The sequence below is a fragment of the Pseudophryne corroboree genome, chromosome 1 (genome assembly GCF_028390025.1).
Source record: "Pseudophryne corroboree isolate aPseCor3 chromosome 1, aPseCor3.hap2, whole genome shotgun sequence".
Lineage (NCBI taxonomy): Eukaryota > Metazoa > Chordata > Amphibia > Anura > Myobatrachidae > Pseudophryne > Pseudophryne corroboree.
Genome location: NC_086444.1, coordinates 987,672,560 through 987,684,939, shown reverse-complemented (window position 1 = coordinate 987,684,939; position 12,380 = coordinate 987,672,560). Strand labels below are relative to the sequence as shown.

Here is a 12,380-nt window from a genome sequence, read left to right as displayed (position 1 = left end):
GTCGTGTCCACTCCCGGAATGAACACTGCTGACAGTGCGCTTACTTGATTCTCCGCCCAGCGAAGAATTCTGGTGGCTTCTACCCTCGCCACCCTGCTCCTTGTGCCGCCCTGGCGGTTTACATGAGCCCCTGCGGTCTGACTGGATCAGAACCGGTTGGTCGCGAAGCAGGAACTCCGCTTGACTTAGAGCGTTGTATATGGCCCTTAGTTCCAGGATATTGATGTGAAGGCAAGTCTGTTGGCTTGACCACAAACCTTGGAATTTTCTTCCTTGTGTAACTGCCCCCCACCCTTGCATCCGTGGTCACCAGGACCCAGTCCTGAATGCCGAATCTGCGGCCCTCGAGAAGGTGAGCACTCCGTAGCCACCACAGGAGAGACACCCTGGCCCTGGGGGATAGGGTGATTAACCGATGCATCTGAAGATGTGATCCGGACCACTTGTCCAGTAAGTTCCATTGTCCTTGCATGGAACCGGCCGAAGGGGATGGCCTCGTATGATGCCATCATCCTTCCCAGGACTCGAGTGCAGTGATGCACTGACACCTGTTTTGGTTTTCAATAGATTCCTGACCAGTGTCATGAGCTCCTGAGCTCTCTCTATCGGGAGATAAACCCTCTTCTGGTCTGTGTCTAGAATCATGCCTAGGCGAGGCAGATGAGCTGTAGGAACCAACTGTGACTTCGGAATATATAGAATCCAGTCGTGTTGCCGTTTCACTTCCAGAGAAGGTGATACGCTGTCCAGCAACTGCTCTCTTGATCTCGCTTTTATGAGGAGATCATCCAAATATGTGATAATAGTGACACCTTGCTTCCTCAGGAGCACCATCATATCCGCCATTACCTTGGTGAAATTGGTAATGACAATCCCGTACCGCAATTCTGAGGTACGCCTGATGAGGTGGATAAATGGGGACACGAAGGTATGCATCCCTTATGTCCCGATTCATTTCAGGCTTGCAATGACCGCTCTTAGCGATTCCATCTTGAACCTGAACCTTTTCAGGTATATGTTCAGGGATTTTAATTCAATATGGGTCTAACCGAACCGTCTGGTTTCGGGATTATAACATGGTCGAATAATAACACCCTCTTGTTGAAGGAGGGGACCCTTGACCACCACCTGTTGAAGATACAATTTACGAATTGCAGTTAACACTGGCTCCCTCTTGGGGGGAAGCCCGCCGGGTCCTCGGTGAGGGGGCATCTTCTCACAGTCCAGCCTGTATCCCTGCAATCCAATTTCTATTGCCCACGGATCTAACAGGGAGTGAACCCACTTGTGGCTGAACTTACGAAGGCGTGTCCCCACCGGGCCTAGCTCCGTCTGTGGAGTCCCAGCGACACTTCTGTTCCTGGGGACTAGCTGTGTTGTACAGCTTCTTTCCTCTGCCCCCGGCTCTGACAAGAAAGGAAGCACCTCAGACTTTCTTGTTTCTTTATTCGAAAAGCTGCATTTAATAATGTCATGCTTTCCTAGGCTGTGCAGGAATATAAGGCAAAATATCAGAATTACCAGCTATAGCTGTGGAGACCAGGCCCGAGAACCTTTCTCCACACAATCCTCAGCCTTCCATATGCCTCTTAAGTCGGCATCATCTGTCCAATGTATATTCTACAGGACACGTCAAGCAGAAATCGACATAGCTTTTGTCTCTAGGACCCAGTATAATCATGTCCCTTTGGGCATGCTTAATAATTATATATCTATCACTTAAGACAGCATCTTAAAATATTTATATGCATACTAGGGTCTCAACTCTGCTGATAAGGTTCCTGTCCACGCTGCCACAGCGCTATAAACCCATGCCGACACAATCGCCGGTCTGGGTAGTATACTAGAATGTGCACACTATCTGCAGGATCCCTGAGAATAGCTAGTGCAAACAGGACACCCAAGGGGAAGATTCTCAACACATCCTGGCCCTAGTGGGGAAAGGATACAGCCTGAGAAATCTCTTGTGGGAAGCTGCCGTCTCTTGTCTGGAGATTCCCGCTCTTTTTCCTCATGAGAGGAGGGAAATTTACCTCAGCATTCTTCCCCTTAACATGTGTACTCTCGTGTCAGGGACAGATGAGTCATCAGTGATATGCAAATCATCTTTTATTCCAATAATCATATATTGAATATCTTTTAGCCCTCTTGGCTGTAACTTTGCATTATCGTAGTCGACAGTGGAGTTAAACTCCGTGTCGATACTTTGTTATTTTGGATAGTGAGCATAGAGAGACTCTGAAGAACTCTGTGACATAGGGACAGACCAGGGTAGATTTCCTTTCTGTTCCCTAACCTTTTGTGCAATAATTTTACCTCAGCACTTACACATATCCAAACAGGTGTCGGCGTTGTTGACGGAGACACCCTCCCACACACTTATCCGCTCTATCACCTCCTTAGAGGAGCCTTTTACCTCAGACATGTCGACACACGCGTACCGACACACCACACACACAGGGGATGCTCTATTTGAAGACAGTTCCCCCACCAGGCACTTTGGAGAGACAGAGAGAGAGTATGCCAGCACACACCACAGCGCTATATAATACAGGGATGTACACTATACTGAGTGATTTTTTTCCTATAGCAGCTTATATACACAGTTTTGCGCCTAAATTTATGTGCCCCCCCTCTCTTTTTTACCCTTTGTGTACCAGGATACTGCAGGGGAGAGCCTGGGGAGCTTCCTTCCAGCTGAGCTGTGAAGAGAAAATGGCGCCGGTGTGCTGAGAAAGAAGGCCCGGCCCCCTCAGCGGCGGGCTTCTGTCCTTTTATGTACTTTAATGGCGGGGGTTAATGCACATATACAGTTTATCAGGCTGTATTATGTGCTTTTCGCCAAGTAAGGTAATCTAATTGCTGCCCAGGGCGCCCCCCCCCAGCGCCCTGCACCCATCAGTGACCGGAGTGTGTGGTGTGCTAAGGGAGCAATGGCGCACAGCTGCAGTGCTGTGCGCTACCTTAATGAAGACCGGAGTCTTCAGCCGCCGATTTTCAACTTCTCTTCGTTCTTCTGGCTCTGCAAGGGGGACGGCGGCGCGGCTCCGGGACCGGACGACCGAGGACTGGGCCTGTGTTCGATCCCTCTGGAGCTAATGGTGTCCAGTAGCCTAAGAAGCCCAAGCTAGCTGGAAGCAGGTAGGTTCGCTTCTCTCCCCTCAGTCCCACGTAGCAGTGAGTCTGTTGCCAGCAGATCTCACTGAAAATAAAAAACCTAACAAATACTTTCTTTTCTAGGAAGCTCAGGAGAGCCCCTAGGGTGCATCCAGCTCTGGCCGGGCACAGATACTAACTGAGGTCTGGAGGAGGGGCATAGAGGGAGGAGCCAGTGCACACCAGATATAGTACCTAATCTTTCTTTTAAGAGTGCCCAGTCTCCTGCGGAGCCCGTATATACCCCATGGTCCTTACGGAGTACCCAGCATCCACTAGGACGTCAGAGAAAGTGTCATATTTCATTCCTTTAAAAAAAACATATTCTGTTTTTGTGTTCTTAAATTATTCACATTCTGAAAAAGCTTGGCTTTAAAAAAAATATGCTATGTTGATAAATACAGGTATTTGTTTGGTTTATAGTATTTATGATTTATTTGGGTTGTATTGTTATATATGTCAGGGGGTAATTGAAGATGACCAAAAGAGCACCTAATCTTTGTGGTGGCAGAACAAGTGTTTTTGAGATATCCGTTTGGCGGAGTTTATTGGTTCGCTGACTTACCAGGTGATCACAATTGCTAAGTTGAGGAGATTTGTGACGTGGCAATAAAATAATTGTATTGGTAAAAATAAGCTTATTGCTACCAAAGATAAACCTAGGCCCCTAAGTATTACTTCTGTGCGGATTCCATTGTGTTTGTGGAATTAAATTAGTCATCATCAGTCAAGTGGAACAGCATTTATATTGGCACTATATGCATGTGCTTGATACAAGTAACCCTATAAAACGTAGAAACCAGCATCTAAGATTTAACAGTTCCCAAACAAGAACACTTCGTTATTCAGCTAGTTAGCACATGGTGGTCCCCTGCTCATTGGCCACTCTTTGAATTTTAAAAATAGCCTTGATTGTGAACGGAAGCAGGGTCCAGGGTGACATTGCCCGATCTACAGAGAACATATACAGCAGTTCCCAATGGTTTCAGGGGCATGACACTAATATTATCCATATGTCTCCTTATAACATGCATTTATATTAGAGGTATTGTGTTACAGAGTTTAATATTATATATAAAATAACTGGTGTATTTATACTTGACCATGCTGTTTTACGCTTGTAGCAGGTATTCCATATTAGGTATGAAATGTTACTTAATGCAGCTGAATCAGAGTGACTGCTTTGTGGAAAAACTATAATGTGGATTTGTGGATTCAAATATTGGGCAGATTACGTGACATCTCTGCTCCTCAAAAGGACTGCAATTACAGCTGGTTGACCTGTATCCCATCAGTACTGTACATTGTCCTAGAGGTGTGGGAGGTGCTTTAGCTGTCTACAAGAGATAAGTGTTTATTTTATAAACAGGAGCGGTTATTGTCATGGGCAAGCAGGATTTTTGCCTGGGGCGCCGTATCCTGGAGGGCGCTGCCACCGCAGCCCTCGCTGTGCCGCTTGACCCTCCCAGCTCCCACATGCTGCCATGCGGTGCACCTGACGTCATAACCCACCGCACAGCATTGTGGGAGCGGCCACAGATGCTACAGGTCCTAATTGACTTTTAGTGTCTGTGCGGCGCTATGGGAGAGACAACATGACGTCTCTCCCATAGATCCGAGGAGCGGCGGCAGAAATAGCAGCAGTGGTCGGAAAGCGGTGCTACTAGGGGGTATAACTACAGAGGCACAGCTATAGGGGGCACAATTCTACTGCGGGCAAAACTCTACAGGGGGCCAAACTGTGGCCACGCCCCTTCCCTACGAAGCCACGTCCCTATTTTTTAACCCTGTTTTGTGTGTGGGGGGGGGGGAGAAGGGGGGGGAAGGGGGGGGGGAGCCCACAAGATCTCCAACCGGCCCTGTTTCTAAAAGAGCTACCGTGGAATATCAGCTTAACGTTGAATTTACTTTCATGGTTCTTGTCTGGAAAATGTAATTCTATGGTTCCGTTGTTCTTTAGATAGATAGATGTAATCTGCTACAATTGTAAAGCGCAATGGAATTTGCTGCACTGTATAAGAAACTGTTAATAAATAAAAAAATAATAACCAGGCCGAAACTAGGATCTATGTCACCCGGGGCAAGGCAGTAATCCCCCCCCCCTTTAATTCAAATTGTGCCACGCGTAATGTCCTTTATGCTATACAATACCCCATATACATGTTACATCACACAGTAGTAATGCACCTTATACACGTATCAGCCAATATTTCAGCCCCAACCCATATACACAATGTAACACAGTAATGTCCCACATTATGCCACACATTAGTAGTACCCTTACAAACTATGCCACACTTTTGGGGGTTAGTCATTGTCCGGTAAGGTGAGTACCTACCAATAGGATGCAGCAAGATAGCTACCCTGGCAGTAGAGGGGAAGAACCCTTGCTGTGCAAGGAGAAAGTGCACACCCCTGTATGTTCAGGACAGACTGGAGGTGCAGGACATGGTCAGCAGTAACTGACACAGCAAGTATCCCCCGCATAAGAGGTAGCCCCGCTCACCTCACTAGCAGATCTCAGGGATCCACGCTGGCAGCCGGAGCTCCATCACCGCACCACACGCCTCCCCAAAGGACACACAGCACCACTGAGGCAAACACAGCAAGCAGTGCAGCACAGGCATAGGCACACACTGGTACGCAGATAAGTCGTTTCCCTGTCTCCTTCTTCCAGTACAGCAATAAAGAAGCGAGGGAGGTGGCGGAGCAGACTGGCCTTGGGCACAGAACAATCCACATTGCAACTGGGGACGTAATGCCGTTACCATCTCAGCGCCCCCTCAACTGCTGCGCCCGGGTCGCGTGCCCCCTTAGCCACCCCCCTAGTTGCGGCCATGCATGCAGATCATGAAATGTAGATAAAAATGTAATACTAAATTAATGAGTAACTACTAGGCCCATTGTTGTTTTGTATGGATTAAGCATGTTTAAAAATGGTCCCAAACCTAAAGAGCCCCACAACATCACTTCAAAACCCTACCTGCAATTAGGGTTTACATGAATATACTGTCCTGCAGATGGGTTGTCATCACAGACAGGCTTATCTGCTCATTTATCTTCCCAATCCATAACGGACTGCAGGCATCATTTTGAGAAGTCTTGGATTGTAGTGTTTTGTTTTATTTATTTGTACGCCCATTTGTTCTGCCTTTTCAAGCCTATAATTGCTTGAGGGGTCTGTAACGATTAAGTGCTCGGCTAATTGGCTTGGCTGACTTGGTTCTTAGCTTTTGTCAGCAAGATGTAGCTCAATAAGGCAATTGTGTGTTAGAAATAGCGAAAATAAAACAATTCTTCGAGAAATTTTGGCTTTAAAACTTTGACCAGAAGTTCATTGCAGCCACATTATTATAAGAAAATATTTGGTAATGAAAGACTCTCAGAAAAAACTATACACACACTGCCTCAATAAAAGTACCCTTCCCCCCCGCAAAAAAAAAAAATAATGTAAAAATTGCTTATCTGCATTCTGATTGGCCCCATTAGGCAAGCCTCCCAAAATCTTTGGTCAGGGTAGGCTGCCATGGTCCTGCTGGCACCATGTTGTAGAAGAACACCACAATGGAGCATATTTGATTAACTAAATTCCCGTTAATTACCATGCGTCACAGGGCAAGGCTATTCAATTAAATTGCCTTTTACAGGCACCTAAATTGGGGTATAACTGCGTGGAAACTCACTGACTCAGCATAAACTGAAGAATCATTGGAGTTTCCCCACGTATGAACCCATGATTGCACCTTTCTGTCTCTGACTTTTCTTATGCCGTCTGGGATTCACATGCTGGTGAATCTCCGCTAATTAAATTGGACCGGCGCGGAAATTAGCTGTGTGGATGCCAGACTGTGTTTGAGAAAACAGCATAGTAGCTGGGAGTCCTCCAACACTTACTGCAATCTCAGTAAACTCTCATCACTCCTGTGTGAATGCATTGTTTCCCAAACAGCATGCCCCCATCACCTCTCAACAACAAACTGGAGTAAGGATAGTCCACCCAAACTGCTACCCATATCAAGAGAGTTACATATGGTTTGGATTTTAATTCCAAAAAGGAAATTAACACTAAATGTGTGCACACTTTTTTTGGGGGGGATAATCATGTTAAATGTTGCTTAGCAGACTTTAAAAACATGAGCTGACTGCATGATTTCAAACTCATGTACAAGCGACACCAAGTGGTTGTACCAATTCACGTTTTCACTACCGACCTACCATTACAATAGGTTAACATGGCACATTTTTACTGCACACCTACCATTGCAATAGCTCAACACCAAAAGTTCTTACTGTAAGCAAAAACTTGCAACGTTGCATGGTGAAATATGCTGTCCCAGAATGGCACATCGCAGCTCTTGCATGTAATTGAATTGCCCCAATGGACTGCATCCTTCCTGTTAATTTAACATCCTCCTATCGACAAATCTTAAGGGCGGTACACACGGAGAGCTCCGTGTTTAAAATCTAAGCAATCTGACTAGATTGCTTAGATTTTAAGCACGGATCTGCCGTGTGTATGCCCCCCAGCAATAGCGATGCACGGCCCCGCGGGACGCTCACTTCACCGCTGTGTGAATTGAGCGGCCCCCGTTCCCCCTTCCCCTCGCTCAGCACATCATGCTGTGCTGAGCGGGGGGAGAGATGTGTGCTGAGCGGTCTGTGTTAAGATCGCTCAGCACACATCTCTCCCGTCAGTACCCCCCTTTAGATACCTCACTGACGAAAAAGAGTCTGATCCAATGAACTAAGTATTATGCCAAACTGGTTGAATAATTGGGGGAATAGGAAAATAAAAATAGGATAGAATAGGAAAATAAAAACAAAACAGGAATTGGATATGCACTGTTCAGAGAAAACATTGTCATCAACAATTAAAGCAATTTAAATTCGATGGAAGAAAAACAATAAAGTGTTATGATTGCTAGAAAATTGTACTATTTATGTAAACATTGCTAAATTAGCACTACACATTATTTCAAACATTGTAATAAATGACTTAATTTAAAAAAAAAAAAAAACAGTGCTAGGAAAAATAAATGCTACATTTTTACTATACTGATTAAAGCATCCGGACACACATGGACAATGTAACCAATTTAGATGTCACGTGGAAGACACAGAGATGGGTTGGCACATGCGCAGAACACACCAAAACAACAAAAACATTGAAAAGATAGTAAAAAGTTATCACCCACTTGAACATTTACCTTCCACTGCTCTTTTGAAGAAGACTTTGCAACTTCCACAGGTGACAACTCCATAATGGCACCCAGATGCCTCGTCTCCACAAACCAGACAAACTTTGGAAGGTCTTGAGGACCCAGTTGACATGGTCCGTAGTGCGGAGCTGAAAGAAAGAAAATAAATCTGTTAAATAATCAATATATATATATTATTTTAAACTATGACAGAGCATAGATTTGTATCAATGATGGTTAGTTAAAATGGTATTTTTATTAGCCAGGGAATACCCTTTCTACAACAGATCTTCAAGTTCCATCAATGCCAAGCTGGGAATGAGGAGGGAGGTACATTGTCTTTCCCGGGAGGGGATGTGGCCAGCATCTCAAGGCGCACTGGATTCTTGCTGTTAGGTCACCGACCCTGGGGGTGGTGGTGGTGGTTAGGCACTACGGGGGGTTAGCCACAGCACACCCGTGCCCCCACCGTGGTTTAGCCCTAGCCGCTACCCCCTGCGATTAGCCGTAGCAAGCATCCTCCCTCCCCCCCCCCCCCCCCCCAACTATCTTCGCTCCAGCTGCCACACCCCAGGCAGATTAGGTTTAGGGTAGGGGACAGGGGAGGGGTAAATTAATTATCCCGTCCGCTGTCGGCATTCTAAAAGTCGGGGATGTCGCGACTGGTCATGTGAACTCCGGCATCCCGGCCATCTGGATTTCATATCGCACATCTCCTGGGAGAGTGGGTTAGAGGACCTGTAAAGGAACACACTTCACTATGGGCACTACTGGCTAACAGCAGCATGTACAAACTGAGAATCTACACCTAATGTATACATATCACTTGCCGTTTTTATGACAATGTTTTGAACTTTCATTAAATGGATTTGTTTTTTTGTTTAAAAATTGCAGTGAAAGATCCACTTTACTGAAGAATACACAAATATGTATATTAACAGTTAAGTAAGAAGAGGGATTAACAGAACCAAGAGGCAGTCTTATCAAAGGGTCTAAAGCCCTAGCTAAAAGTGGAGTTTTCTAACAGGGTTGCTTCACTGGCAACAACCCTGTGATTTTGCAGAATGGGAAAGCTTTTTTACAAGTATGACAACAGGTAACAAAACATAAAAATGGGTAACTCGCTAAAAAACACATTTCTCTAATATATAAAAGGTTCAAAAATATTTTGTACAATCATGAAATAGGTTTTATCTATTTCACACATTTATACATTTTTACATGGAACTAAAGCCCAGCCCCGACATGTTTACATTATCAAAGAATGGTTCAGTCAAGCAAAGTGTTACCCCTTATCAAATCGGGACAGTATTGCAGGGACAGCTAAATATTGCTAAATTGCAGCAATAAATATCATATTGCCTCAAAAAAAAAAAAAAATCAGACTTATAGGTGCAATAATGATAAATAGGCCCCTAATTCAGGCTCTCAAGCATACATAACATATATTTGCAGATGAATGCTTACTACAAACAAGACGATTCTCATGTTGCCCTTTATGTGTTAATAGAAAATGCAATTATTATTTTGAAACAATATTAAAACTGTGCACTTTAACTTTAAATTCAGTCAGTCTGTTCAAGAAAGCTGTTCCTTGTACAACATGGATACACAGATGGCTTGAAATGAAATTCTCTTGCACCACGTCTGCAACATGCTGTCAGATAAATTCCCAATCACTTCACTTGACCATAACTGTCGACATAATAAGATGAACAGAATTCAAACTATAGAGGTATGGGCTGTGCAATGCAACAACATTCACACAGTAAAGGAATCTATGGGTTCACCTGTGAAAGGACAACATGAGCCTAAAATAGTCAAAACAACTACAATACTCTGAAAAGTGATTTGAGAATAAACCAGTCATATCAAAGTGTGTGAGTGTATATATAATATACTGTATGTGTTTCTGATGTGTTTTTTAAACAACAAGTACAGCATATTAGACGTTATAATAAATACTATTATCAAGAACTACTAATGAGAGCAATACCCTGAAAGGGGTGTACTACGTTATGCCGGCGCTTGGGATCCCAGCGCCGTGATTCCGACCGCCGGCATGCATGCAGCGGGGTGAGCGCAAAAGAGCCCCTTGCGGGCACGGTGGCGCGCCACACTATTTATTCTCCCTCCAGGGGTGTCGTGGAAACCCCAAGAGGGAGAATAGTTGTCGGTATGCTGGCTGTTGGGATACCGCCACTGGTTTACTGAGCGCCGGGATCCCGTTAGCCGGCATATCAAATGCCCCCCCCCCCACCCCCCTGGAAGTACAATGGTAAAATGTAAATGAAATAATCATACAGAAATGTTTCCCTAATACACATAGGGATGGACAGATGAGCAGACACACGTGTTGTACACAACTCCGTTAGGCACTTGAAATTACATGCATTGTGCAATTTGAGTAAAACTTTAATTGCACTATGAACATTAACTAAAACAAAGTAAGTAGGTGAAAGCAGTATCCAAGCGTTGGATGAATAAACAGGCACATCTTCAGTGTGTTGATTGCTATAAGTCTCCTTGGACTTTTTAATTGCCTGAATGACTGAAGAAATGCACACTTTCACTGATTACCACAGTCACTGACGACCTTCCAAGAGGACTGGAAAACCTGTATAGCAGGTTACAGCATATTACAAAACATAGATCTTTTTGTGTTGGTTGTAGATGTAAATATTAAGAGAGTCTAGCTTACGACACATGTGTCTCATTAAAAAGGACATTTAATTGCTACTGAGCAAGTCTAGGGCAAGCACACTTCCATAGGGAGGATCGCCATATGATTGCTTTGCTAGCAGCCTCTCGCTATTGTTACATAACAGAAACAATATAGTAAGCAGAAACTAGGAAATCAATCAGGAATTATTATGAAACACAGCAGTACAAATGTGTGTACTTAATGTACTGCTGCAGGTTCCAATGAAATAGTCAACCTGAAGGATTTTGTTTTTTACAAATTCATTAATTCTATACATGGAACTTAAATAGTAAAGTAAGAGAGGAGTCTGTTGGCTCAGCAATTGGTAGGAGGCAATAGGGTGATGTTTAATGACATGTACATTACTTGCCATCTGATAACTGGTCATGGAAAAAACAGATCTACAGGGCACACGAGTGACTAGTTGCATAAAATGGTTAAGCCATCCCTCCAAGTATACTTACCTACTATTACCTGACATGTGAATCACATCATTGCAACCCCAACACTATTAGTAGCATTGCAGAGCAGGAAGCCGGGCCAAGATGATGCGATTCACAGATTAGTGCATAATCAACCCCAAATGGTCTACTCTCTTGGAGCCTGGGAGAGACTCCCAGACATTCCAAGAGAGTAAGCAACTGTGTATGCTCCATACGCTTAAGTGGGCGATGAAATGCTTTTTTTAATTTTTATTTTATTAACAATTACCGAGAAGAGATTAGCATTAAAAAGGAGGTTACTACCTTCATAAGAGTTAAATAAAATAGCTTGTGCATTTCCTCTTGCAACTTGTACCAAGCACATTGCTTTATCTTTCTAGATTATTTCTGACTGTTCCTGATCACTTCATAATAATAATAATAATAATAATAATAATAATAATAACAATGATAATATTAATAAATAATCAAGATAAAAAGTAAAAACAAATAATAATATAGGAATATGCTATGAAAACACACCGTTCGGAATGAAGAGTAAGTTTAGTAAAAGAAGCATGTGGTCATGTCTCAGATAAACTAAAGTTACCTGATAGTAGACAACTCCTTTAAATCCTATTTTTTTCCATAGACTGTCTTTTCCTATGAATATACATATATTATTTTCCTCTGGGATAGAATACCAAAAAGAACAAGGCTTCTAGACATGGACACTGTTCTAGTAGCACAGTATCTCAAGCTATCAAAATGGCCTTAAGGATGCATTATTTGTGATATTTACCAAAAAAAATTCTTGGTAAGATTAAATTGGAATAAATTGTGTATATATTAACTCCATAAACTCTTCTCTTTAACCTAAGACAAAGCATGAGATATCAC

At 43.6% G+C, this 12,380-nt stretch overlaps 1 protein-coding gene across 2 annotated transcripts in view; it reads right to left on the bottom strand.

Annotated features, from left to right (window-relative positions):
- NR3C2 (nuclear receptor subfamily 3 group C member 2) overlaps positions 1–12,380 on the bottom strand; it is a 500,550-nt gene that overhangs the window by 219,071 nt on the left and 269,099 nt on the right. Inside the window, exon 3 of one of the 2 annotated variants that reach the window (XM_063920576.1) lies at positions 8,352–8,503. In XM_063920576.1, the coding sequence (XP_063776646.1) occupies positions 8,352–8,503 (152 nt within the window). The remainder of the gene's footprint in view (positions 1–8,351; positions 8,504–12,380) is intronic. The other variant, XM_063920577.1, reaches the window with a different exon arrangement.